This window comes from Phalacrocorax carbo, chromosome 3, assembly GCF_963921805.1.
Source record: "Phalacrocorax carbo chromosome 3, bPhaCar2.1, whole genome shotgun sequence".
Taxonomy (NCBI): Eukaryota; Metazoa; Chordata; class Aves; order Suliformes; family Phalacrocoracidae; genus Phalacrocorax; species Phalacrocorax carbo.
In genome coordinates, this window is record NC_087515.1 from 2,414,522 (window position 1) to 2,441,725 (window position 27,204).

Consider the following 27,204-nt stretch of genomic DNA (forward strand, 5'->3'; position numbering starts at 1 on the left):
GTGAGGTAATGCCTACATCTCCTAGGCCAGGAATGCGTTCGGATTGGGCACTGAAACAGGGTGGGAGGATAAAACCTGCTCTTTGGCAAACACAGGGTGAACTTCAGCTCAGCTTCCAGATTGCTGTGCTCAGAGGAAAGAATTAGGACTGCTTGTCTGAACACACACACACAAAAAAAATCACTTCATCAGTTTAGCAGCCGGTTCAAAGCGTCACATAGGTGCCCTCAAACGCATCTGAAACACGTTATGTATACATAAATATGTGTTTTAAATTAAGGCTTCCTGTTACAAATTGCGTCAATTTAAATGAGTCAGTTAAACACTGCTCTGTCCTCAAGACAAATACTGTTTATTTTTAAATTCATGCATTTAGAAGCAGGTGCTGAAGCAGGTTTCCCGAGGTAGAGGCGGAAAGGAGCCCGGTTCTGACTGAGCTACAGCAACGCTCTGAAAAATAAATAAAAAAAAGAACCCCTCTGCACAGCGATCAGGAAAAAACAGATCTGCTTCACCAAAGAAAGCTCCTCTGCGTTCCCAACGTGATGGCAGAGTTCAGAATAACGTCCTTTAGGCATCAAAGTCAGACAAGCACAATTTTCAGAAGTACATTAAATAGTATTTATTGAGTTTGTAATTTCAGGGGCAAAGCTATAATCTCAGTCCCAGCTACGCGCACAGTGTGGCACTGAGCCCTCATGTTCTTTCACCCATGTAACAAATGAACAATAACATGGAACATAATAAAGAGGGGGCTTGGAAAAAAAACAACCCACCAACCAACCTTATACTCTTCAGTTTTCAAAACAGGAAACAAACTGAAGACTTGTTCTCATTCACAAACACATTTGCCTTCCTGATTAAATATAGTATGTTTTTACGGAAGAAGAATCTTGTCCTCCTGCTGTTTGGAAGAAGGTATGGGATGGTTGATCTGAGAGAAAGTAGAACTATGGAGAGCACTGAGAGCTCTTCCGTAGGAGCACAGTGACAGCTGGATGGCTAATGCAGACTTCAGACTGCAAAGAATTCTTCCCAAGAGGGAGGGATGCTACCAAATATTCAGTTGGGAAGAGCCCCTCTTCTTGGGAAACCTCTGTGTCTGGGACTGATTCTTGGGTGCACATGGTCAACAAACCATCAAGAGCCTGCCCATAAAAATCTTACGGCAGAGGTTGTTTTCATTTTCACCATCGTGACCCTTCTGCATAGTAAAAAAAGGCATCACACAATATACATAGATCCATATTTACAGAATAAGTGGCAAAAAAGGAAATTAGATACAGTGATGTTTATGTCCTGGCATTAACAAACAAGATCCCTTGAGTCGATGCAGGGGTCATTCACAGCTCGTTTAAGCAAGTCCTTCTCTCTGTACACGGGTCCTCTTGCTTTGCAAAACGAGAGCCAGCAGAATGTCTCACTGTAAGAAACGGACGCTCGCTCTCCCTTAAACCATGGTCATGACCTTCAGAGAGGCAGGCTGGAATCTCCTAATCTTCTTCTTTAGTGCCTTTGAAGCTTTGATACGACAGATTTTGGGCACTGGGGGAAGAGGCTTGGAAGAGGCCTGGACCGTCCCCAGTTGTCTGACTGAACCTTCAGGCCAAATCAGCTCACTTTCATCCCCCTCATCGTAGTCAAGGGCGAGGCTGCTACTGTTACTGCTGTCATCTGAATCGCTTTCACTGGACTCACTGTCCCCAAAGCGGTTCGTGGTGAAATCGCTGACCTCCCCTTCGCTGGTCTCTGCGATGGTGGAGTGGAAGAGGGAAGCGCACTCCGCAGAGTACTCGGAGTGGTCTGACTCGCTTTTGGCATAAGCTCCGTGGCGCTGACTCTTGGAGCGAGCCCTCGCACCGACAGCGCGCAGGACACCAGCTCTCCTGGCCGGCTGCCTCGGCGCTCCCAGGCCAAAGCCAGTAGAGAGGCTGGCCAGGTGGGCCTTGGCAGAGATCTCCACTGTGGACTGCCACTTGCGCTGCTTCTTCTTGTTGGCTGCATCTACGCAAGCTGCTTCGAGGGAATACAGCGCGTTGGCAGAGGCTCTGTAGAGCTCTGGCCGGGATGGCACGGTGGGGAGCCTGACCTGCACAGGGAACAGGCTAGACTCTGAGCACGACCTGCTGGTCCCGTCACCAGAATACGAAGGTCTCCGCACGATGCTCTTCGCTCCGTGTGACCTTTGGGGTTGATTACACTCAGCAGGCAGCCTGGCAGCCCCATGGGACCCCCTCGCCTTCTCCAGGCAAAAGGAGTGCTTCCCAGGCCGCGGTACCTTTTCACTGTTCCTCCTCTTTATCTTTACTGCCTTTGTTTTGGAGCTGGCAAACTTGACTCGGACTTGGTGGGATTCTGCAGGGACAAACTGAGCGTGAACGAACTCACTCCGCGCCACTCGCTCATGACACCCGGCGTTAGCCAGACTGGCATTGCCGCACCTTTTGAGAGGCAGCTTTCTGGGTGGGATGGCTTTAGCATTCCAGGTGCCCAGGCTGGAGTCGTCCTGGCACAGCTGCGAGCAGGGTGAACTGCGCTCCGTGCTGCTCTCCGTTGCTTCTGCCAGAGGAGAGCCCCTTGCTGCTGACTTGGCAGGATAACAACTATTCACAGCTGACGGCTCTGCGTCAGGCCGAGCGGATGGCTGTTCTTCATTCACACAGCGCACGGTCTCCTGCTGCTTGGCACATTCCCCCTCCGGCACCTCTCTCTGCAGCTTCCCTTCAGCTTTGTTACTTTCCAGAGAACTCGCTTGTTTTTCCAGCTGGCTACTGCTGCTGTTAATTTTCACTCCACCAGCGCTGGGGGTTATAATGAGTCTCTGGTGCATTGTGGCTGGCTGGCTCTTTGTTGAAACCCACTCACTGGCATCAGCCCGATTGTCCCCTTTGCATCTCGTCAGCTGCAGCAATTTACTGATGTAGCCCCCTGGCTTGGCCTCAGTGGTTGGCCTAGTCCTAATCAAGCTGGGACCTGCCGCACTAGGCATGGCTTTGCTGGGAGGAGCCTGGAGGTCTGCTTCTGGGGATGTCCCCACCAGGGAGAAAAGGGGACTCTGTAAAGCCACCGCGTGGAGGGGGCTTGGGTAAGGATACACATCAATGCCATTCTTGGAGACCAAGTCGTTCTGGAACTTGGGGTCCACGCTGAGCAAGTGCATGTCTCCAGCATGGCACAGAGGCAACACGGATTTGGGATCTGTCTCTTTCTGAAATCTAGTGTCTGCTGGAGTGAGTCTTTCCAAGTCACCTACACAGTGGATGAAAATAAATAACCTAATTAAATCACAGACAATTACATTCAAACCAGCTTGTGCTAAAAGTGCCATTTCAGAGGGACGTGCTAGCTTTTACTAAATTCAGTAGCATGAAGAAGAAAATAGTTTCAGTCGTCCAAGATCACTGAATTACTTCAAGGCTTCTATTCACCTGAGCACAATGGAGACGGGAATACCTTTTAATGCCAAAAATAAAACTCATGCCTTTGCAGGAAATTTAAACTGTACTTCTTAGATGAAAGTAAATCTGTGCATATATAAAAATGTTCTAGAATGTCACAGACTAACAGGAACCCCAAGAACTACACAAAAATAAGGCATTATTTTTATTTCTTAGTGGAGATAAAAAGTGACTCCAACAACCAGAAAGCCTGAAGCTGAATGTCATGTAAAATTACCCAGCACAACAGGTACAGTTTTTGAACACTTCCCCCCCAGGACAGGATAAAAAATTCCTCTGGATATATGACTATAACTCAGAAATTCCTGAAATTTCCTGCATGCAGAGTCAATGGTATTTTTTTTTTTAAACTGGTTAAATTTGAATTCCAGCTTTTCCTCTAACCCTTTTATATCACATGTCATGGAAAAATCTATAGTACTCAACCAGCTGCTTTAAGAGGACTTAAGCAGACACTAGATTATAGTGTTTCTTAACCTCTTAAATGCTGGAAGCTATAGTTGTTTATTCTTTTACATTTTGCTTTAATAAGGCATTAGTGAACAGAAGCACTCAACGCACACTGGAGAGCCGTTAAGACTCACTTGTCCCGTAGGCCAGGGGGATGTGATACTACTTTTCCTGAACCCCAAATCCAATGAAATCTCCTAACTGGATCTCTCATTCCATTTGATAACAACATTACCAGTCTCATGCCTTTCTCAAGTAAGTACCTTCTTAGAGAATTCAATTCCAGAAAGAAATATTCAGAGGTTTTATTAAAAGGCAGAAAATCAGGAATGCCATAACTCTCTGCGTGGGATTTTTAAAAGTCAACCTTAAGGAGGCGAAAAAATGGACAAAAGAACCCTTACTTTGACAGAGAAAAAAAACCTAAGGGTAACTACTCAGGCAGATGGGAGGCTCAGCCTGAAGATGGCTTTTATGGCCACCAATTCAGATCTCTCAAACTTTGGAGCACTGTCAAGGTTGCTGTAAGTTACACTTGACTGTTGCACCTTCCTCTCAGGAGTGCCTCCAGTGCGCCGAGAGGACAGGCTGTGCTCCTGTGCGAAGTGAGACTGTTCCACCCAGACAAGTCATCCGATAGGGTGCTATGGTGCCGCGTTACCTCCGGTACCAAGAGTACTGGAACCATCTGCAGTTAGCTTGGATTTCTTTGTACAACAGCGCAGGCTTCAGTGCCAACAAATCCTCAGCTAACTGATTTCCTGGCTGCTTCATGCTGCTAGGAAACCCAACCATCAAATCCAACCACATATTTCACTTACAGCGACTATTTCTGCTCTGTGACAGGGAGCTTTTGAAAGACTTCACAATTTGACATTGTCTGCAGTCTACCTAAGGCACTTACAGACCTGCTACAGCAAAGGTTAGGATGATGATTTCTCAAACAACGTATTTTCATAATGAAAATTCTTTAGGAAATTACTGACAGCATGTAGTGGTGCTCTCTTGTGCAAACCAGGAAGGTGTCAAAAGGATGCTGTGCTTGTGGTGTCTCAGCAAGCTTTCCGCTTGCCACTGAGAAAAGGCAATCGGTTTGTACCTGCCGTTACCTGAGGGGACAAGCTAAGGAGAGGAAGAGAGACATTTCTTCCCTTCTCCAAATGATGCTTTTCCGAAGTAACATCTTGCCTCACTTCCTGCAATGTGGTCAAGTTTGCGAGAATTGGTTCTTCAAGACTACACCCACTACTTGTGTTTCTCACACTGAAGGAAGTAAGAGGTTGTAGCCAGGTTCCTCCTGGGTGGTGGTGGGGGAAAGAGGGCTGAAGGAGGTCTGTAGCCTCACCCCTGCACCCCTGCTTAACATCAACTATCCTTTTTTCTGCTCAACTATCTCCATATCAAAAAAACCATAAAGCCCCTGGGGTTTTAGCAAAATGTTGCAAGGCAAGAAAGTTTGATAGAACAAGAAGTCTGCAATCTGAACATGGAGGCCACGAATCATTAAGGTCGGCTCCATTCCCAGCCTCTGAGAAGACTTTGCTTTCATGCTGTAATTTACCACCGTTGCTTCAGGTGCGTCTGCACAAACAGGTGGTCTTTGCTTCTGCTCCAAGCAATCCAGAGGTGGGCTAGCTCAGGTCAAGGAGCTGTGGGAATGACTCCAGACTGACACGGTACGTGAAATGATGTTCCCGATGGCTTCCCCGTTTCCATAACGGAACTGTCACACACCTGGCTGGTTGACCACATGAACTGCACTAACACGAGGCTGCTCTGAGGCCATGGAAGGACCCAAAATAAGAAGTGATAGGATGTCACTTCACAGATGGGTAAACAAGAGATTTGGAATATTAATGAACTTGTCCATTTTATCTAAAGGTATGATGCAAATTTGTGGTCGATCCACTATTAGGCTCATGACAGGTGCCTAGACGGTCAATTAACCTTTGGCGTCTGTTTTCCCTAACTGTACATGATAAATTATGAAAAAGAGCATCGTTTGGGTCCACATTAATTTCAATAAATAGGGCAAGGTGTATATAAGTATTATCATACTGATTTTATAACAGATTGAGAAAACAGGCATTTCTGTAAAACCTTTCTCAGCAAAATGCATCACCTCTAATTTTTAATTCACCGTACATTTTTCATATACCCCTGCACCTTCACAGAAGGTTTTTCAAATACTGCAATTTTTCTGATTTCACAAGTAGGTAAATTGAAAAAAAGGTATCTCGACATTCATCCAATTTTATCTCACACACTTAAATATTTTTCCGTTTTCAAATGCATATGTCCTCATATTTGTTATTGTTTGAGAGTACTGAGTATGGAGACAAGTGAAAGTTGGACAGTGAACAGGTTGGCTCTGTGGTTTCAATTAATTTTCACTTTGTGTATTGAAAATGAGTGCTATATATTGATAGTCCTAAAAGTAATAACCAGGATTCTGCCCTTCTCTTGAATGAGTATCCAGTTCTGCAGTCAATTACCTGTGGAGACTGGCCTCGGTCGGGACCTGGCAGGAGTCCCAGACACGTCTGTGCTAGCTGTAATCCGACATCCATCGCTGACACAGGCTCCCTGCTGCTGGAAGCTGGTGGTGTGCACAGTAGTCTCGTCTGCAGACTTGGGTCGGTAATCAAACACACTGAGCCTTGCTTTAGGGTGTTGAGAGCCAGGCAAGAGACTAGTGTGGGAGGAGGAGATGGACTCACTGTACACAGAGGTACAAGAATTGGAGAGTGAGCAAGAACCACCGTCGCTCAGGTCATAGAAGCCTGCAGAGTTAAAAGAAATTGGAAAATATTTGTTATTTGCAGTAACTAAACATACTCTGTAGAAGGAAAATGCAGAGGATAAAATAAACCTTCATTTTCTATGTGCCACAGGCCTGAATCTAGGATCATTTCTTTGGGTAACTTTAGCCGAGGTATTTTTATTGGCCTTCTGCATATTTACTTCGGCCCTGAGCCAGCTTGGCACGCACATGCATGCTTAATTCTGAGGGTGGGATGGGGTGAAGTGCAGCACCATCACACCCATTTCTTCACTGGAGAACGTCTTTGGGGACTATTATGCAACTGATGTAATATAGGGCTGTCTTACGCTGTTGTAACTTGTGCTAGGTGCATACGAGCACAGCTTGGATGGGAAAGTAGAGTAAAACTACCCTGTGATCAGAGCTGCCAAGTCTATGATAGCTGGAATGTCTAAGGGCAGAGAACAGAGGCTATCTGCCCTCTCCAGGTCTTGCAGTCATTGCCAGTTAATTATGGAAATATTAAAAAGGCCCTGTATAAGTTCAAGATAGAGATTTTTATTATTCCTGTCTATAGAAAGCAAACACAGGAGGAAGCTGTTTCCTTTTGAACTGTGTGCATGTGCCTAAGCGCACAACTCCAGAACTTAAAACGCTCAACAGAAACTTGCACCTTTTATACCCACTCCAAGCATGGGGCTGCAAATCCATATGCTATAAATAAAAGCTTTCCTTGTCTCACTGAATTCTTAAGGCTTTTCAAAATTCTGTTTAAAAAGTATTCCTGTCGTCCCCAGACTAGATAACAGAAACTGGTTTTCCAGACACCCTAGCTGTAAAAGCCTGCAGTACAGCGCTCTCTGTGAATCAGATCACAAACCTGAAACTCAATCTCTTTCTGTCCATAAGAGCTTTAGTCAGCAAACCACTGATTTTTGTCTTTTAATGAAGCTGTTTCATTTTTATATAATTGATCAAACATTCATTTGGCCAGAGCACCGCAGTGGTAGTGATCTTCACTGCCTTAGTGAGGTTCAGGACCTGTCTTGGATCCGAGCAGAACACCAACATGGATGTTGGTCTCCTTCACCTGTAGGAAGTACTCTAGCCTCTTTGCCAACGGTCATTCTGCACTGGGCAAGGTAATTAATTAAGTCTGTCTCCTCTTCCTTCCATTTGTGGCTGAAATATCCATTTTAAAAAAAAATCCAGAAAAAATACTGTTTGAGTGAATAAGCATTTTTCGACTAAATCAACTTAGCAGGAAAATTACCACCAGCTCTGTGAGTGTGCTCGGTGCCAGATGACTACTCTCCACCGCAGCCATGGGGCACTATTTCGGACCAAACAACGCAGAGAGTTTTGCTTAGCAGTCGACACCCTTCAGTTCTAGCACCACACCCCCGGGAATAAACGACCAAGTGCACATTACCTGAGCTGGGCCGGCTGTCACTATCCAAGTATTCACTGGAGGTCTTACTGACGTCCAACTTCAGTTCGCTTATTCGCTGGTCTAGCTGATCCAGGTGGCTTTTCAAGCCGACATCCTGTCTCCTCAAACGCGACTAATTCACAAGTCGAGGGAAGGAGGAGGAAATGAAGAATAATCACAGTTAGAATCTCAGCAGCAACGCATGAATTCAGGCCATCTGTGCCGGACATACTCTGCTCTCATGAAGTGTTTTGCTTAGCTAAGGACTGTTGCAATCAGCTCTCTGTAACGAGAGTGACATAACGGACAAGTACAAAAGATTCTGTTTCTCAATATATATTGTCTTCTGCCCAGATGAACAGGTTCTCAAAACTTTTCATACTGAATATACTTATTTTAACCTTCGGGTTTTTTGTTACACCTATGGCGGGAATCGTATCTCTAAAGAGGATGGCAATCTTTTATCTAATTAACATATTAATACATGCACTGTGTTTTGCCGTGCACTGCCTCTGAGCAAAGGATGAGATAAACGTTATGGATTGTCTGCAAGAATCTGAGATGCCGCCTGATGAAAGGAAACTGCTGTATGTAAAGGGATCTTATTGCCACACTAAGTAAAGGCAGCACACTCGTTTCCGTAAAACCCTTGGCTTTGATGGCATGTCTTTATAGTTGAAAGGGCACACCGCGCAAATTGTGACATCTATTTTGCTGAAAGTTTTCCTTGCCTGTCTCGTGGTAGATATTTCCACACGTTTTATGCAAGAAGGCGGCGGCATTTGAATACTGCTGCGAAAATGACTGTATTTGAAATAAATGGTGTCTCAAGCTTGCGAATAATCCTTCAGAAGCCAGCAACGAGGTCCTTTGCCTACTGCGACCACTGACCGGGCTGATCCGAGGTAACAGCTCCCGCAGTCGCTGTATTTACGCTGTCAGCTTGGCGAGGCAGATGGCCAGGCGTTAGGCACCAGCCAAACCACCGCAGTTGGTTTCTGCCACAAACTTCTCACGTGGCACTTGGCAAATGACCTAGGCCCAGTCGCTATTTAGGCAGCTTCTAATTATACCACACCTCACCACCCATCCAACGCTACTTTAGGGAAAGGTGGTCTCTTGAAGCTGGCTGTAAAGTTGTGCTTACAACCCTTGAGGGGCCAGCTTTCCATTCGGTAATGGCGAGAAAAACATGACTAAGATTATTCTTGATGTCTCTGTTTCAGATTTAAAAATACAAGTGACCCTTCTAGCAGCATTTCCAACCCTAAATATGAAAAATACAACCTAGGTCCCTTAAACTAATTAAAGTATCGGAAAAATTAAATGTAATGCAGAAAATAAAAATCAGTATGTACACATTTTTGACGCCTTCACATTTTCCTTGTGATCGGATTAATCAGCTTTTAATATTTGCATTTTTAGGTTTCTCCAAAGCTATTAATACTAAAAGCAATGAAAGCTAAGATCCTAAGGTAATCAGTAACTGATTAGAAACTGGGATTCAAGGAAGAGAGAAAAGGGACAAGTGTCCTGAGTCTCACAAGACAACTGTTATGGCTGGTGATGCTGCTGAGAAGAATGAAAAGGTATTTCTAGCATGCTTTTATGAAGACCTGGAGGAACACATAAAACACAAGAAATAAAGCCCCTTTTTGTTAGTGTCACACATCTAGAAAGGTTTAAGCTCAAGAGGCTCATTACTGCTTCCTAGGAAAACCCATGGTGATTTTCCTTCTTCCTGTTTCATATAAACAAAAAGGAAGGGAAGAATTGGATAATAAAGGAGATTTTCTATCCCTCTGGATGATGAATGTATGACCTCCTCAGTACTTCTTTATTTCCTTTACGGTGAAAAAAAGCAAAACCATGCTGTGCCTCTTTCAATCCCACCTACTCAGGAAATCACAAAGTTTTGTTTTCACGGCTGGAATTAATTGCTTAATGATTAATGTTTTGCCAGCCAATCCCTCAGTCTGTGGTTTCTGATTAATGACAGGGAGGCCACAAGGCTCTCAGGTATTCAAAGATTATTTATTATACCTGCAGGTTCTGTCTGCGCTTTCACAAAGTTTTAAGCAACACACATGATTTACATCATCTTTTTTAACCCTTTTATGGTGTCTCACACCATTGGGTTTTCATGTTTCCGGCAGACTTCATAGCTTTGATCTTTCAGTTAACTCCTCCTGCACTCTGAGAGGAGAAGCATTCCTCAAACCATTTGGGTAAGGACGACTTTTCCGGAGCGTTTGCTTGAGGTTGTTATTGCTTTAATAATCACACTAAGCAGCACCCAGAACGATAAAACCTAAACACACTTTCTCCATTCACAACATGAATTTTACATGAGACAAAACCTTGCAGGTGAAACCATCTGTTTGCTTTGGGCAATGCAGCTGTGAAGGCTTCTGTACGCTGCATGACGGAGGACCAGACTTTCCAAATCAACTTGTACTATCGATGGCCTACAGTTTTTGGGAGCCAAATCTGGGCTATCGTCATACTCATTTTTCAGAAGGAAGAAAACTCTCTGAAAAGCAGGTTCCTTTAAGTCAACACAAACTGGCACCCCAAATCAAGGCACCAAAACCCACTGGTCATACTTGACTATTCTCAACTATCCATCTCTTCTGTTAAAGGGGTGGTTGACATTTATTGGTTGTAGATTAGCACCTGATAATTTTATTAATCCAACTGTATTTTAGAATGGACAAATGATAGCATTAATCTTGTCTAGTTTTGCACATCTAAAAATCTATTTACCCTTGGGTCTTTTTGTAACTGATGGTGCAAAGCAGCCAGTTTCAGAGGAAAATTCATCTCACCTATCCCAGACCCTTATTGCAGAGTGAGGTGAATTCCTTCTACTGGCACCTCCTTCTCTCAGGTGACAAAAACTTTAAGTTAGTTTAATATTAAAAAAAATTTTAAATCCCTGGTTTAAAAGATGTTTTATTCTATTTAAAACTATCTTAAAGGGTGTGTGTGTGTGGGAAACCTGTGCAAAATGCAGCGTACCAAGTGGTGGGATTTTTTTTCCTCTTCAGTACAATGTGTCTCTTCTCACATTTTTGTAACATCATAAACCACCTGAAAGCTTGCAAAACAAAATCATCAGATTCAAATCGAATCAACCAGTTTTTATAGATATGTTCTCTGAGAAAACATCTGAGAAAATACTGGATGCTACAGCCCTAGATATCTACCTACTTTGACTGTGAAAGCATCATAGACTCCTTTCTTTGTATTAGCCTGAATACGTGTCTCTTCTTTTTCCTCTACGTCACCGCAATATAGTTTGGCCAAGAGACTAGTTTAGCACCTTTGGGATCACTGACAGTAGAAGGCATCACCTAACTCTGCTTCTCTTCTGCTAGAGAGAGCTGATCCTGCCTGCACCGTAGTAACCTGCAGCTGCCAGAAGAGCCCCTGGCCATGAAAAAGAGCCACCGGCTGCGGTGAAAAAGGACACGACTGCTCAGGGCAGCAGAAAGCCTGCAGCCTTGCTGCCTATGGCAGACTGCTGGAGAGGCCAGCCACTGGCTGTCGCCGGTACCTGTTGCTGGGGAAGAGGTTGGGATGCTGGAGGGGCATCCATGCATGGTCCCTACTGCATTTGATGGCTCTGCTCCACCCATTCCTGCTAGTGGCACTTGACTCCTTAAGGCTGCTGCCTCTGCTCTTCTGTTTCTCACCTTACCATTATAGCAGAAGCTTGGCCTGAGTCTTTATCTGCCTTGTTTCCATCACTGAGATGCCTCGAGCCACTCCAGCTGATACAGCTTCCCCATTTTATGTTGCAAGGACCAAACTTTTTATGAATTAAACCAAGACCACGCTAAAGCCCAGGGCTACAGCCCCACTAGAAACTCAGATCAAGATACACTGCAAGGCAAAGCTACATTTACATTGTTAATGAGTTTCTCAATCTGAAAGCTTAGAGCGCAGCGATCGCATACTTATCGTCCAAGAAAAACAACAATGAAGACTTAACACTCCCTGAGCAATGCTGTGCTTTGCATTTTCTGTTGTTTCTAGTTTTAACTTAATTTCCTGTGATCATGAACAGAATTTTCAAGGGTTTTGAGTGCAATGGACTGCTCATGAGTCACCAAGAAACAGTCTTCAGCCTGTGGTTGCCGAGTTCCTAGGATCTGTGGACTACTTCTAACAGGACTGGGAAAAGCCCAGTTTCAGCTGGTTTTACTTTGCTATTAGGCAGCTCTGCAGTGTGCACCTCTACTCAGATACATGTCTGCCATTTGCAGGGGAAAAACCAATAAAGGTACCAGGTAGACCAGTCTGAAAAGCTTCCAGCAGCCACTGGGCAATCAGAAGAGCTTTGTATCACTACTTCAAGCATTCACTTAACTGCATTTCTGCTGAAGAACCTGCCCCTGGTTTTATGTAGTTCTGAGTCATCCCTCAAGCTTTATGAACACTTCCCTCCCAGGCACCCCCAGAAGACACGTTTCCCATAATCGCACTGGCACCTACTGGTGAAATCTGTCCCTCTCCAGTGGTGTGCTGAGTTCCTCTCATCCTCCTGGCTCCTGCATTTCTAACAGCAGCAATTAAAGGCCATTTGGTTTTTTCTTCCATTTTAATGGTTAGTTTCTCCCACGTCCTTGGAAAGCCTTGTAAAATGCCAGTACAGTCCTGACAAGCTCATCTTCTATTTTCATATTTTATTTGAAAAATATATACACAAAGGTGTAATTAAAGCACAACAGCTGACATAAAAAAGAACAGTCACTATGGTCAGAGGTCATTGGGTGTTTCTATTAACCCAGTGGCCCCAGACAGGCAATAAATGCCTTCAATTCTTTTGTTTAGTTAAAAAAAAAAGAAATAAACTAGAGCCATTAGTTAAAATTAACAATGACAGATAATCGAGTGGTTGGCAGTCCACTTGTCCTGCATTTTTTACCTTAAACAACATATGCCTGCTGATGTGTTTCACATGTGGTGGCTAGGTTTCCCTGAACGTTAAAAAGCCAATTTTACTCCGAGATGCTGCCTGATAAAGCTGCCGACAGGGAGCGAATAACCACGCTGTTTTCACACCTGATTGATAACCCATAGCCAAGCCTAGCACCAGAACCAGGAGGGAAAGGGCTCTGAATTAAGCCTGAGCTTACTGAACTGTGTAATTGCCCGTACTAGAGATTAAAGCCCTTTACCCTTTGATTGTTGTCTCACCTATGAAACTCGTTTCAGATATTTTTTTTCTCCTTTAACAAAAAAAAAAACACCAACCCACAAGCAGCCAGTGTAACACTTCAAACACCAGGCCTGGCATTCAGTTATTCCCTTTTGATCAGGCAATCCGTGGCAAGAACAAAGTACCCCTGGCCCACGAACCCCTTCCTGGAGGACTGACTCCCACTGGCCTACACCTGCGTGGGCACACATAGGTGGGCGCACACAGGCGAGCTCACACACGGGTGTACACACATAGGGGTGTGCAACAGGCAAACCTGCACAGGCGGGCACGCTTAGGGGTGCACACACAGGCAAGCTCACACACAGGTGGGCACGCTTAGGGGTGCACACACAGGCGAGCTCACACAGGCGGGCACACTTAGGGGTGCACACACAGGCAGGCATGCTTAGGTGTGTGCACACAGGTAAACCCGCACAGGTGGGCACGCTTAGGTGTGTGCGCACAAGCGAGCTCACACAGGCATACCAGACCCCGGGCACTAAGTCTGTTCACGCTTATCCCGCTGTGCGTGTCTGTCGGTCCCCCACGCAAACGGCTACCCCGCAGTCAAGAGCTGAGCGCTCGCAAGCGTTGATGCGCGTATTAACTGAAGTTAATCATCTCCTGCTCGGCTCCGATGAACGAGCAAGGCCGGGTAACAACTTCTCAGCGCTCCTCCTGGCGCGGAGCCCTCTCCCTATCAACCCCGCGCACTTCGGCGCGATGAACGCGCGCCCAGGTGAGCCCGGCCTAAGGAAAAGGCGCGACCGTTATCACGGCTGCCACGGGGAGGGGGGCGGTTGGCACCGCTCCCCCCAACGACACCCCCCACCCCGGGGCGGGAGGGGCCCCACACGGCACCGGCGGCTCCCGGCGGGGAGGCGGGTGTCAGGCAGCACGGCCCCGCGGTGCTCCCCTCCGCCCGCAGCCCCACAGCACCCCCGGAGGCGGGAAGCGGACCCCGGGGGCAGCGGGGCGTCCCGTCCCTTACCAGCTGCTCCTTCAGGGCGGTGAGTGTGGCCTCCAGCCGGTGCTCCTTGCTGTGGGCGGACAGGGGCTGCTCTCCTCCGCCCGCCGCCGGCCGCTGCGGCATGGCCAGGGCGGCCCGCACCAGCTCCCGCTGCTTCTCCCGCAGCACCTGGAGCTCCTGGAGGCCGGCCAGGGCCGCCTGCAGCCTCTCCCCCACCCGGCCGCGATCCCAGCCGCCCGCCCGCGGGGCGCCCAGCAGCATCGTCAAGGCTGGGCCGCGACCCCGGCCATGGCAGTGGGGCGGTGGGGAGGCGGCGGGGCTGCTCCCGCCCCGGGCCGTGCCTGCGGCCAGGGCCGCCCGCCCCGCTCCGCGGCTGGCACCGCGGCGAGTGAAGCGGGGCCGCGGCGGCTCCTGCGGTTTTGGAGGAGAGGTGGGGACGGGGGAGGGAGAAGAGGAGGGAGGGAAGGAAGGGAAGAGGGCTGCGGGGCCACCTCTCGGGGTGGATACGGGCGGAGAGGAGCCAGTACCCGTGCGCTCCCTCCGCCCCGCGCGGGGGCGGCTCCCGCCTGCCCCGGGGCAGCCCTTGCCACCGCCTCCTCCTCCTCCTTCTCCTCCTCGCCGGCGGCGAGGAAGGACGGAGCGGCAGCGGGGCGGGAAGGCCCGGCCGGGCGGGGAGCGAGCTGCGGGGACGCTGCGGGGGCACGACCCGAGCGCGCCGTCGTGCCGCAGCCGCGTGCCAAGGGCGGTAAATGCGAGGGTGCGGTGCGGTGCGGTGGGCGCTCGCGCGCGCGACGCCTCCCTCACAGAAAGGCGGGCTGTGGAGCTCCCGCCCTTCCCCTCTGCGCCGCCGTTCCCTCTGGGGCACAGCGGTAGCGCTCCTCGTCTTGCTCGCCAGAAATCCACCCCACTGGAATCCGATGGCAGAAGTTTGCGTTCTCCTACCGAATTGGTGATTGTCAAGGTGTGGCTCAGCCCTCCAGAAAGTCATTTGCTTTAGGTGGGACTTGAAAACACGGCTGGTCGTAGAAATACAAGGTCATGGTGCTGTTGCTACCGAGAAATGCCTGTGTTTAAAGCTCCCGAGCCAGGCAGCTGCTGCTCCTTAGGGAGGCAGCTGGTTAGCCGGCAGCAAAGCCAGTACGTGCATACTCTGTTAGTGACCCAGAGGGGGAGAAGCAGCCCTGGTACCAAGAGCCTGGTGAACAGCAGAGCCCCTGTTACAGGAGCCTAATTTTACTGCTGCCTACGCTGAAATAGGAAGCGTTTTAATCCCACAGATCCTGAGATCACCATGTGCCACGCTTGAGAGATGGAAAGAACTTCATGAAGGGTGCATGATTCTCCGTGAAACAGCGAGCACACGCGCACAACCCACCTCTCTGGTTATCCTCTGGTCGCCCTGTGGCATACCTTTAAAAGCTAGCATATTTTAATTGGAATGCCACTTAACTTTGAGCTGGGATACATGAGTTGGGTGAGCAGGAACCAATCGCTCTGTCACCTCTTCTCCAAGTAGCTTTCTTTCAACACCATGTGTGGGTGGCCTTTTATGCCGCTGAGTCTGCAGCCAGCCTGGCTTTCCCCGCAGCAGTCCCTAGCTGTAGGAGTGTCAGAAGCACTGGAGTAATGTCAAATCCAGCTCCTTGCTGCGGGGGCAAATTATTCATGTGTTCGTTCGCTGTGTCCTGTGCAACATGTTATTTGATAGTCCCAGTAGGACCAAGCCTTGATTTCACTGTGTCACTTTCAATGTCAACAGTTTTCGTGTCGCTTGAAGACCTACATATCGAGGTCTTCTGTTAAATAGGTAGATTCAGGTAAATGTTGAGAACAATATTTACCCTGCCAAGTTGAACAATGACAGAAGGGGTCCAGAGGGGTCCTAATCTGATAAGTTGTGCTCAACTATTCACAAATGTCTCCAGCTGCAGATGGAACAGCAGGGACAAGAACGAGTGATGTGCACTGCAGTGCTTAAAGTGCGTATGATGTATGACATGTATAACATCATCTAAGGCATGTTTTCTTTTTCTTTAATGATTAAGCCGCTGTTCTCCTTCCTTCCCCATTCATCTCGCAGAACTTCCCTGTGCAGAGCCATGCCTCAGTGCCAGGATGACTGAACTCTTCATCTACACGGTGGAAAGAAAAACTGAGCTCAAAACGGAGATGCTCTTGCAGGTGATGACAAAAGATGGCGCGAAACGGCTGTCACCTCTCAGACAGAGTGGCAAACAACCATCAGTGCGTGGCATGTGGCAAGAATCTTGCAAAATGCCGTTGCAGGTATGAGGAGCTGAAGTGTTTTTGTAGATCGCTTGGCTTGGTGCTTGTTAAAACAGACATACAGCGCAGTTCCTTATTTTATTCGAACCATGTTCTAACACGACCAAATAGGAGTCACTGACACAAATGCCAGTTAGTATATACTTGCTAGGAGAATTAGATAATATAAGGTCATATAACTTTCTTTTCCTCCTTCCTTTGCAAGGAACTGTTATGCCTTGCTCTTTGTTCTTCCTCTTCTTTCATCTTTTTATCTTTTCATACATTAAATCCCAAATGGGCTATATCACAGCAGTATCTTTATTCTAATCAGCTTCCTGATTATCCCCTCTGTTGTACTGATTACTTTCTTCCCCAGAACCCTTGTGATGTCACTTAATCGTTTCAGATAACTCAACAAATAGCTTGTGTTATCCGATTTCTGGAGGAGAGAGTAAAAGGTGTGAATCGCCCCTAAATTTAAAACTATGAGATTATGTGGGGGAGTGGTAGCGGTAAAGGTGAAAGCTTCATAGCAGAGACTTACAAAACTTCTGCTATTCTTAATGACTGATAGAGAAGAATGTTTGATACTGATGCACTGTAAAATTTCACTAGACTTTAAGAATGACTTAAAAAAAGGGGCGCACTCTATAGATAACAGCCCATTTAGCTGCCTAGCTTTAACACACTGAATCCAAAGGTTGAAGTGTAGCTTGCGCTTTTCAGGAGCCAAAAGGTTTGACTTTCCACTTACGTTACTTTAATTCCTTTAATTTCAAAGACGTTATTCTTGATTTATGCAAGAGTCAGAATATCATTTCTGTTTTCCACCTATGGATCCTGAGGTAAATTAAAATTTATTAAAATGGTGTAGTAGAGGAGTGATACAGTTGTGAAATCAGACACCAAAACAGTAGAAAATAAACCAATTTGTCTATGTGACCTATTTTAGGTCCTGATCTGTGTGATGTGATCACACAGGTGTTCCACAGGTTTGATCCTCAATAAGTGTGTAGAATGAAAGGTGGGTGATCAGTGGGCAACTACTCAGCGTCCTCTGTCCTCATGCTCCAGCCCATGCCTTATTTACTGCAGATTATTTAAGCTGTTCACTAGTGATAGAATTTCCTTTTGCTTTTAAAAAATATACTTATCATTCTAGCTTTTAAGTGCCTTACAGTATGAATGAATAATGTCTTTACAACCTCCTGAAGGGTATAAAGCTATTTTTGTTTTTTAGGAGGGGACCTGAGGCACTGAGTTTCATTTCAGAGATGCTCACTCATTTTTAGGTGCCCATTGGAGATGCCTTTGGCCTGATTTTTCAGTGTACTTAGTATTATACAGTTAATAAATATCCATTTTATTGTTCCAAGAAGAGTTCCCTTTGACTTCAGCTGCAGTTCTGAGCACTCAGCACTTTGGTGAATTGAATACTGGGCATTTTAATTTGAATCCCTAGAAAAATGAGGGACACAATTAGCACTCCTCATATGGAGCCAGCTTGGGTGTGCCTGCACCTGTGGTAGAGACGTGCCCTCAGAGCCTCATAAACTACCAGAAGGGAGGCAGGTGTTATTTACCCTGTTTGGCAGATGGAGATGTACAAAGAGGTTAACCCTTTTATGCAGGACTGAACAGGAAATCTGTGGTAGGACTTGAAAGTGAAGCCAAATCATTCATGTGACCTCAGAAATGACTACTCCCTGTTTTGTGAATGCGTATTAGCCAGTTTGTGTGGGGCTAACGTTAAGGGTAGGACAATTTATATTGGCGACCAGATGTGTTTAAGAAAAAAGTGGTTGAATGTTTGCTTTGGATGAAGTCCAGAGTACACAAAATGCTTTGGTAAACCAGACAACTTCAAGAGCTACATTGCAGTTTGCTTCCCACGTTTGCTTATGTTTTGCTGTGAAAAATAATTCAGGCATTTTTTTTTTAGTAACGTTACCTTATGGAGGCATATGGAGTCCCTTCACATAAGCTTCAGCCTGTGTTTATTTTAGTTGTGTCTTTAGCCTGTACCGACACTGGCATATGTAGCACTAGTTGAGGAAGAATCTGTTTCTTTAGGACTATATGTTGACATGCTAGAAACTAAGTGCGTGCACCAGCATCCTCGCTTTGCCAGCCAGCCTCTCCGTCCTCCGTGTTGTTCCTGGGAGCTCCACAAACCTCTTGCCATCGATGCCGCTGAGGGTCTTACACAGAGGTACTGCCTAAGGGAATCTTCTGAGCTGTTGACATCTGGCAGATGTTTAGGATGTTAGTTGGAGGAAGCAGAGCAGTCGCATGTGGATTGAGCCAAGCCTAACACAAGCCATTATCCTAGTCAAGATAAGGCAAAGTGCAATTCTTGTACCTGTCACTCTTGTTCATTGTATGCCCAAGGAGATGCGTACTGAGCATATCCTTTCGTGTAAAAGGACTGAGGCACTGCTTGGTGTACAGGCTTCTGCTGTGACATGGGATGGAGCCTTCTGCCATTTATTTGGAAATGTTAAGTTTAACCATTAAGAATATCCTGAAAGTGGAATAAACCCTTATGTTGCCCATGCAGGGTGGTGTTAGTTCTGCGCTAGCACTGTTTGCCAGAGAAGGCATGGTATCGTATGTCCCTCTGTGAGGTGACGGTAAGTAAATTCCCATCATCCAGGCGTTTTGTCTAATTAGCAGAGCAGCTGCCTTTGAAAACCTTCTTCTTAAGGACTGATGTCTCAAGGATTACTTTATTTAATTAGAAAGATGTAAATCACTGGTCTCTTTCCAGAGTTCAGAGAATTTTATTTGAACTGAAAAAAATGACTTTTTGAACTATAGCTTTCGTGGTAATGGATAGGGAAAAGGAAGCGAGAGTGTAGCTGACAGATACGGCTTGCTACAAAAACAGGTTTGAGTTGACGGAGGTCTTTAGAAAGAGGAATCTTCTAAAAACACGAGTAAAATCCTGCCTTCAGCTACCAGGGATTAGGAGATGTCCATCTGTTTTTGTGATTATTTCTGTTTTTTTTTTGCAGGGTTGCAGATTGATTCTCTTGTGACACTCCCAGCACAATGGTGGGGGTTTCAGGGAAGGGAGGAGGGAGGAGGCTTTGCTGAGGACTGTTACAAGCTTAGCATCAAAGTGCTCATTCTTGTCTCTTTCCAGTTTATGCTCTCCAACTGAAATCTTTGTAACTAAAAGCCCATATTTTGGACCATGTAAAAATGTGTGCATATCCATAAATCTGTGGATAGATAGACAAACTGGGCGGGCACATGAGCAACTGTTGCACAGATGGAGACTCAAGAAGCACAGGATATGCAGGAGAATGGAGAAAGTAGTGGGGACCAGAAATTTAGGTAGGCAGAGTGGCACACAGTAGCCAGGATGAGTCTGGGGCCAGAAGCCTGAGAGTTAAGCCAGAAGACAGAGATAAGGGCATCAGTATTCAGAAAGAATGGGGAAGTGGGGACCTAATAGAGGATGGAAACCAGGAAAAAAGGTTATATAATTTGGTGTGGCTCTAATCACTTCTTGCCAAGGATCCTGAAAGCATTGCCATCCTAAAATAACAGAGAAGAAGTCAAAGGACAAAGAAATCATTTGAGCTGAAGAGGTTTAAATTTACAGCAGACCATAACCAGAGGTGCCTGGGGGACACGTGGTGAGTATGGTTGGCCTGGGACCAGTGCTCATGGAGTCGCTGTACCTCCACATGTTCATGGGCACCAGGTTGGTGTAAGACTCTTTGGGAAAAAAAAAAAGAAAAAAAGGAAAATTTTAATTTGGCTTCTCTAAGAATGAGGTGCCAAATGTGGATGCCGGGTGCTTCTGCCATGGGATGGACAGACCTAAAGGGAGGAGCTGGGCCAGAAGGCTGTCCCACAGCGTTGGCATAGGGCAGTTTTTGAAGAGGAGCTGTCAGGAACTTGCTGCTGAGAGGGGCAGCAGTCCTCCCCCATCACTTCAAAACCTCATTTCTGTTCTGATGGTAGGAGCCAGGCTGGCTGCTTGGGCTGGGGCACAGGCAAAGAGGTCATTCTGCTGCCGCGGCAGGTTAGGCCTGTTTTGTCCACACTGGCACTAGCCCTCCTTTGATGTGGCTCGTAGCCTTGCACTGGATTGTGCTCACTTGGCGCTGGTTCTCCTTTTTCACCTCAGCTCCTGCTAAGAACAGTTTGCAGGTCAATGCCTGCCTGAAATCAGGTACAGAGAGCCAGGACACAGTCTGCCCCATGCTGTTATATCAGAAGCCAAGGAGAATAACAATTATTTTTCCACATCGAGTGATACCTTCTTTTACACCTACTGTTCTCGCTCATTGGCATCCTGATGAAAATTCAGAACTGACTACTAGGCAATCCTGATATTAGTCGCTAATCCCCTCTCACAGCCTCCCTTCTCTCCATATTTTCTCCCACCAGTTGTAGCTTGTATTTTTTTCCCAGCAGAACCTCACTTTCTTCCTGTCCTCCTGATTTCTGTTGGCTCTGCAGCAATATTTTTCTGCCTTCATTATAATTTGTAATGCTTAACAAGTTCGCGTCACCTGGAGATTTCATTACAATGCTGTTTAAAACCCTCTTCCTGATCGTTAATGGTAAATGTGAATTCCAACAACATTGCAGTAAAGTTCCAGACACTCCTGCCAATGCATTCCTTGCTCTTCATTATTGCTTTCCCTTTACTTCATTACCCTTCAACAGCTTTTCAATATAGGTGATCAGGTTTGGATATCCAAGCTGCCACCTTTTCTGTTCTTATGCCAGATTACTCCAAGTGACTTGTAAACCCTCATCCCAGGGTGTGCTCTCATTCTTTCACGTGCAGTTTATTTTTACTTATGGACTTTTCTGTTAGTATTGGAAATATTTTAGCTGTCTTCTAAAGCTTTTTGGAATCACAGTCTCTGCTGTTCTGTTGATTTAGTGATTTATCATTTTTATTTTCCTCTAGTCCAAGGGATCCCAATTTTCTTCTTTCACTTGTCCAGCATTAATAAGAAATGAATCCATCAAAGCCTTTAAAGTTACACCAGTCAGAGAATTGGTGTTCTGTTGCTTTATATTTCACATCATATGCTTCACATCAGATTCTTAACTAGCATTTGCATATGGATTTGTCTTTTTACATTTCTTTGTGTGTGTGCGCGCGCATGTGTAACTCTGTGATCTTTCTATTTTCAAAGTTCCACACTTCTCTGAAAACCAAAGCAAAACCTGGTGTGTGTAAGGCCTGAGCCTACTTCTTTGGAAAATAAATGTATTTCCAACAGGAAAAGCTACATGCCAGTATGCTGTTCCAGAGTATAAAGTATACCTCCTGCCCTACTGCAGGATTCCACTGATTAACTCTGAGGTCTTATAAAGGAAGGGCACTAGCTTTTTTCTGGACAGATGTAGTGTATAGTTCAGTTAGTGCAAAACAACCTCAAATAGTTTTTCCGGCGAGAATAAAACACAATGCCAGAAAAAAAGAGGGAGAAAAAAGAGCCCTTTCATGGCGCTGTATCAACAAGCTTAGTTAAGGATGGCAAAAGTTTTCAGGACATATGGTTAGAAAGCCCCAAGGCACCTATTCAGCAAGATATGTAAACACTCATCTAACTCTAAATAGGTGAGTGGTCCCACTGAAGTCAAAAGCACTACTTCTATGCTGAAAGTTAGGCACATGCTTTAATATCTTGCTAAACTGAAGCCTAAAGACCCACTGATTTTAATCTTGTCAAATACTTCTGCAAATTCTGGGTCAGGGTGTTCAGAACAAAACATCTTTTGTTAAAAATAGTCAGCTTAAGGATATCCAGGAGGAACATGGAAAGAAAGAGGAATTCCTCTTACAGTTTCACCGCATGCTGATCTAGCTGGTGTTCATATTTATTTGCATTGGAGATCTGTGCAGGTAGTGGGGGTTAGACTGCAATGCGGAGGATGGCATGGTAATGTACTTTTATTGACTAACAGACATTGAACGCATTCAGATAATGCACCCTTAGCTTGCTGGATGCTCATAGGCCTCCTCCTTTCGGATTCTTTCACCAAAAAGCAGAAAGAACAAGCCAACAATCTGCCGACCTGTGAGGGCTGTGATTTTATTGGACGTGCTTTAAAATGCATTCTCTTTTCTAGGAATGATGAAATGGGGCAGATCTACTTTGCTCCACTGACCTGAATGGTTCATGGCAATATCTTTGCGAGTTTTGTGAGCTAATAAGATTAATGTGATGGTGTATAAGGATCGCACCGAGCACTGTGGCGACTGGGAAATGTTATCACTTAAATGTCTTCTTTTAGAAAATGCAGATGGGTGTATCCCCACAGAAGCACGTCAATGTCATCAACATCTGAGATGGGGGAAGAAGCATCATCAATTGCCTTTTTTCATTCCGATAATGTTAAATCCTTTCCTTTCACTGGGATGGAAGCGCATGAAACCCCGCATACTGAATCCTGTGTTTCAACCATTGCTTTGCCTCTGTTTACAGGAAGGGGCAGACATACTCCTTGGGGAGCGGGCTTTCCTGCTGAGTCTACCCTGAAAGAATTAATCACAGAGCTTCAACTGTGTTTCCATTTCCCAAAGCTGGGGCCTGTCTGGGCCCCACAGCTAGGTCAGTGATAAAACCATAGCAGAGATTGCTTCAGCATTATAAATCAGCAAAATTTACTGGTGGTACATCACACCACTGCAGTATTGCTAAATGCATCAGTGGAGCAATATTATGGCAAACTTTTCTCATCAATAAAGCCTTTGCTTCATTTTTTTCATGTTTAAAAAGAGTAGTGGCAAACTAAAATAGTGATATTTCTTTCTTTCTCACTTCTTTCTTTCCTGTAAAGGTTAACTAAACTAGCTACTGAATAAAATTGAGTTGCTTTACAGGCAATGGTTCTTTGCTCTTAGGCATATTGCAGAAGAGCTGTGCTGGCAGGAAGATGGTGCTTATTCTGTGAGACTGTATTTTCAGCATGTTACACAACACCAGCAGGTTTGCAAAACTCCGGTTGCGTACCGATACCGACAGTTAGTGTTTTGCATGCTTTTCCATTTGCATGTAGGGTCTGCCGGATTCATCACCGTCTTTGCAGCAGGGTGGTGATTCGGGGCAGTTATAAGTCATTAGTGAGCTGTGGAAAAACAAATGGCAAACTTGCAAGCATGCTGAGACACTGACTGTGTGCTCAGCGATGGGATGGGCTAAAGCACATATTGCATGTTCCAGGATGGGTAAGATAAATGAGAGATGCCTGGCTGGTCTCTCATTCCTCTGCTACTGAGGCTGTGGAGCTTGTGCTTTGTTTAACGTTTCTGTTCACAATTTTTCGTGTGTGTGAATAGGCTGCGAACAAACACACATAAACACATGAACATATGCATTATCCTTGCCCTGACTTTGCCATGTCATCCTCTCTACAGCTTATTCCTCTTCAGCAAATTTATGTTTATTGGCAGGTGCCTATGAAGATTCCTTGGTTACATTCTTAATTGGATTTTTTATTAGACTAGTTTGATTGCAAAGTACATTGCCGTGTGAACACCTGGGGAAGACAGGCGACAGGAAATTATAACTAGAGCTTTTTATGAAACACTGGCTTCTTAAAATCACTTAAAGTATTACAAATTAATATCAGCAACCCATGCCCAAGTAATCCTTAATCATAATTTGATTGCAAAAAGACATATAACGCGGTTAATTGGACATGATATGATTTGGTATTGTGTGCAATACATACTGCTATGTTCTGTACGTATGGCCATACATGACATCTCATCTCTCACCACAGGAGACCCAGGTGGCCTCATTCTCTTTGCGCATGTCTTTCTGCTCTAACAGTGTGGGCGTACAAGGCATCTCTTACTTGTCTTGCTGACCTTTGGCTTCAGTGACACCAGGTAGCCTTCCCACCTGCACCAGGCTATAAAATAAGCATCCTGAGTCTCCCCTCCTGCTGAACGTTCTTATGCTCAGCTTCAGAGGTGTTGTGGAAGGCTTGCTTGAGTGGACAGGAGCAGAGGGCTATGTCAAGAGGTTACTGGGTTAAATCTGCATGAAGATCGAGACGGCAGGAAAGTTCTCCCAAAGGATGCCGCTCTAATTCCTGCAGAAGCACAAGTAACACTAGAGTGTATTTCAGTTATGGCACTGCTAGAAAATTTTACATGGTAATGACTCAGTATTCCCTACATATAAATTATCTGTCTCGTAAAGCTATTGAGCCAGGTCCACTTTGAACATACCTGAATCCAGCTTCACAAATGTCCAGGGAATTACGTTTGGTCTGAGCTTGTCCTGTTGCCTGTAAAACAGTCTCCTGTGATTGATAACAGATTTCTGGGCAGCAGACATGCCGCCATTGGGAGTGGATGCAGCACAACTGCAGGAATTGCTGGTGCTCTTGTTCTACTGACTGAGATAATTGTGCTTTGGTGATGTGGGCACATATGGTCTCTGAAATACCAATGCCAAGGAGTTGGCAAAGGAATTTCAGAGGAGCATTTGCCCCTCACGTTGGTGCTTTTGTAATTATTATGTTTATATAACACTGTAGACCGTGATGCACTGGTACACAGTTACTACCAAATGTATTGGTGTGAGAACAGGAAAAGTATAGCGCAGCCACAAGGTAAGCATGACTGGTAGGTCAGCGAAGGGCAGGCATTTCTACATCTCACAGAATCCCAGAGCGGCGGGGGTTGGAAGGGCCCTCTGGAGCTTAATATAGCCTATCCCGCAATGAAAACATCTTTCCAGTATCTGTGTGTGCATAGGAAATCAGGGTAACAAAAATCAGTGCAAGACCTCAGGGAGAGGAAGGTGATATCTACTTTACAAAAACCTCAAAGTTTATTTTATCTGTTTGATTTCATTCTCTCATACCTGTATACTTGCAAGCAGCAGGGTGTTTGTACTTGAATGGTGTAGCCAGGGTCACTTATGGTGTGTGACACGAAGGATAAGTTGAGTTCCTATCATGTACCTTGGGTTGTTCTTGATTGGTGGTGACAAACTACGTTTTTGGACAGCTCTTTTTTACCCTGTAGGGAGTGATGACTGGTTAGTTCAGTGTGATGCTTTGGGTCCCAAATTTTGCTTACTTCAGCCTCTACAAATGTTAGACAAGTCTGCTGCATGCCATAACCTTCACAGAATCCCAGACTGGTGGGGGTTGGGAGGCACCTCTGGAGCTCACCCCGTCCCACCCCTGCTGGAGCAGGCACCCCCAGAGCAGGGGCACAGGGCCGCGTCCAGGCGGGGGGTGAATGTCTCCAGAGAAGGGACCCCACAGCCTCTCTGGGCAGCCTGTGCCCCTGCTCTGGCACCCGCGCAGGGTAAGGGGTTTGTCCTCATGTTCAGGGGGAGCTTCCCGTGTTCCAGCTTGTGCCCGTGGCCCCTTGGCCTGGCGTTGGGCACCGCTGAAAAGAGCCCGGCCCCATCGTCCTGACACCCTCCCTTCAGATATTTATAGCCATTGATGAGCTCCCCCTCAGCCTTCTCTTCTCCAGGCTGAACAGACCCAGGTCTCTCAGCCTTTCCTCCCAAGGGAGATGCTCCAGCCCCTGATCCCCTTGGCAGCTCTGCGCTGGCCTTGCTCCAGCAGCTCCCTGCCCTTCTTGACCTGGGGGGCCCAGACCTGGCCGCAGCACCCCAGATGTGGCCTCACTGGGGCATCTCAGTCACAGCTTTGCCTGACTGCCTGCCTCACTGCATTAATTTAACCTGGACCTTACAGAAGGAGTTTGAAGATGCAGCATCTATTTGAAAGTGTTTCCACAGCTAGATATTTAAGAATGATTATAGGGGAAAAAGAAAAAAATCAGTAACACCATCAGGGATCCTGAATGACATGAAGAGAAAGAGAGGAAATCAGAAGTCACATAAGGGATTAACTGAACCTCCAAATATTATTCAGGTCATGTTTGGATTTGGTGGCTTGTCCTTCTCCGATCTGCACATGTTTGCCCTTCATCTCTGAGATCTGACATTCTTAACTCCCAGGAGAAACTGCTGCTATTTCTCTTCTCACTGACCATGGGAGCACTGTGCCATTTTGGAGATCTGGAGCGAGCAGATACATCGGTGCAGTATGTGTCCAGAGGTATTCCTTCGGGTCCTAGCAGGACTGTGTGAGTGTCATTGTGCGGGTGTCTCTGTGCTCTTTTGTGCCTCAGCACTGCTCTAACTCAGCCACGTTGTTTGTGGCTCATGGTCCCGCGCCATGGCTTGGGTGTCCCCTGAGAGCATTGTGCAAGCCTGCCTGGGAGACACCATAGCTCTCACATCCACGCCTTCTGCAGCAGCTTGAGTAAAGTAGGATCCAGTAGCACAGACTCTTTTCTTCCCTTTTACTGAGCTGAAATTATCCATTAGGTCATTTCCATTCCTGCTTCTTAGATTCCTCTTCCCTGCAGCACTGACAAATTTCCTCTCTCTTCTATATAGATATAGTTCTTCAAAAGCTCCTTCCCAACAGAGTAGCTACATGGCAGAAATCCTGACCTAGAATTTGCCCTGTAAAGGTGGAGAAATTAGTGGCCAGATCCACATTAGCAGTAAGGTAGATCTTTTTTACCCTGTTCTTCTGACCTTAAGTGAGACCTCAGTGCTTTTTTAAACCTTGCTAGATATGCCAGAAGCCCTAAGACCAGCCCTCCCCAAACATCAGTGTGGA

The 27,204-nt window shown here is 46.0% G+C and overlaps 1 protein-coding gene and 1 long non-coding RNA gene across 4 annotated transcripts; one reads left to right on the forward strand and one right to left on the reverse strand.

Annotated features, from left to right (window-relative positions):
* Positions 1-607: 607 nt before the first annotated feature.
* On the reverse strand, positions 608-14,654 carry DACT2 (dishevelled binding antagonist of beta catenin 2). Its single transcript, XM_064445618.1, has 4 exons — positions 14,305-14,654; positions 8,105-8,237; positions 6,404-6,691; positions 608-3,249 (listed from the first exon to the last, which is right to left on the reverse strand). Exons 1-4 carry the CDS (start codon positions 14,542-14,544, stop codon positions 1,451-1,453), a joined length of 2,460 nt encoding a protein of 819 aa, XP_064301688.1. The 5' UTR covers positions 14,545-14,654; the 3' UTR covers positions 608-1,450.
* Positions 14,181-23,308, forward strand: LOC135312422 (uncharacterized). 3 transcript variants are annotated; one of them, XR_010371931.1, is made up of 3 exons: positions 14,181-14,323; positions 16,364-16,569; positions 23,019-23,308. It is a non-coding gene; the product is annotated as an uncharacterized LOC135312422 (long non-coding RNA). The 3 variants fall into 3 exon arrangements; XR_010371929.1 differs by lacking the exon at positions 14,181-14,323 and adding an exon at positions 14,915-15,280; XR_010371930.1 differs by lacking the exon at positions 14,181-14,323 and adding an exon at positions 14,915-15,244.
* The last annotated feature ends 3,896 nt before the right edge of the window (positions 23,309-27,204 follow it).

Coding starts and splice junctions, on each gene's coding strand:
- DACT2 (XM_064445618.1), bottom strand. CDS start 14,544: ATGCTGCTGGGCGCCCCGCGGGCGGGCGGCTGGGATCGCGGCCGGGTG. Junction 6,692..8,104: donor TGACAGCCGGCCCAGCTCAG/GTAATGTGCACT, acceptor TTAACTCTGCAG/GCTTCTATGACCTGAGCGAC. Junction 3,250..6,403: donor ACCGAGGCCAGTCTCCACAG/GTAATTGACTGC, acceptor TCCACTGTGTAG/GTGACTTGGAAAGACTCACT.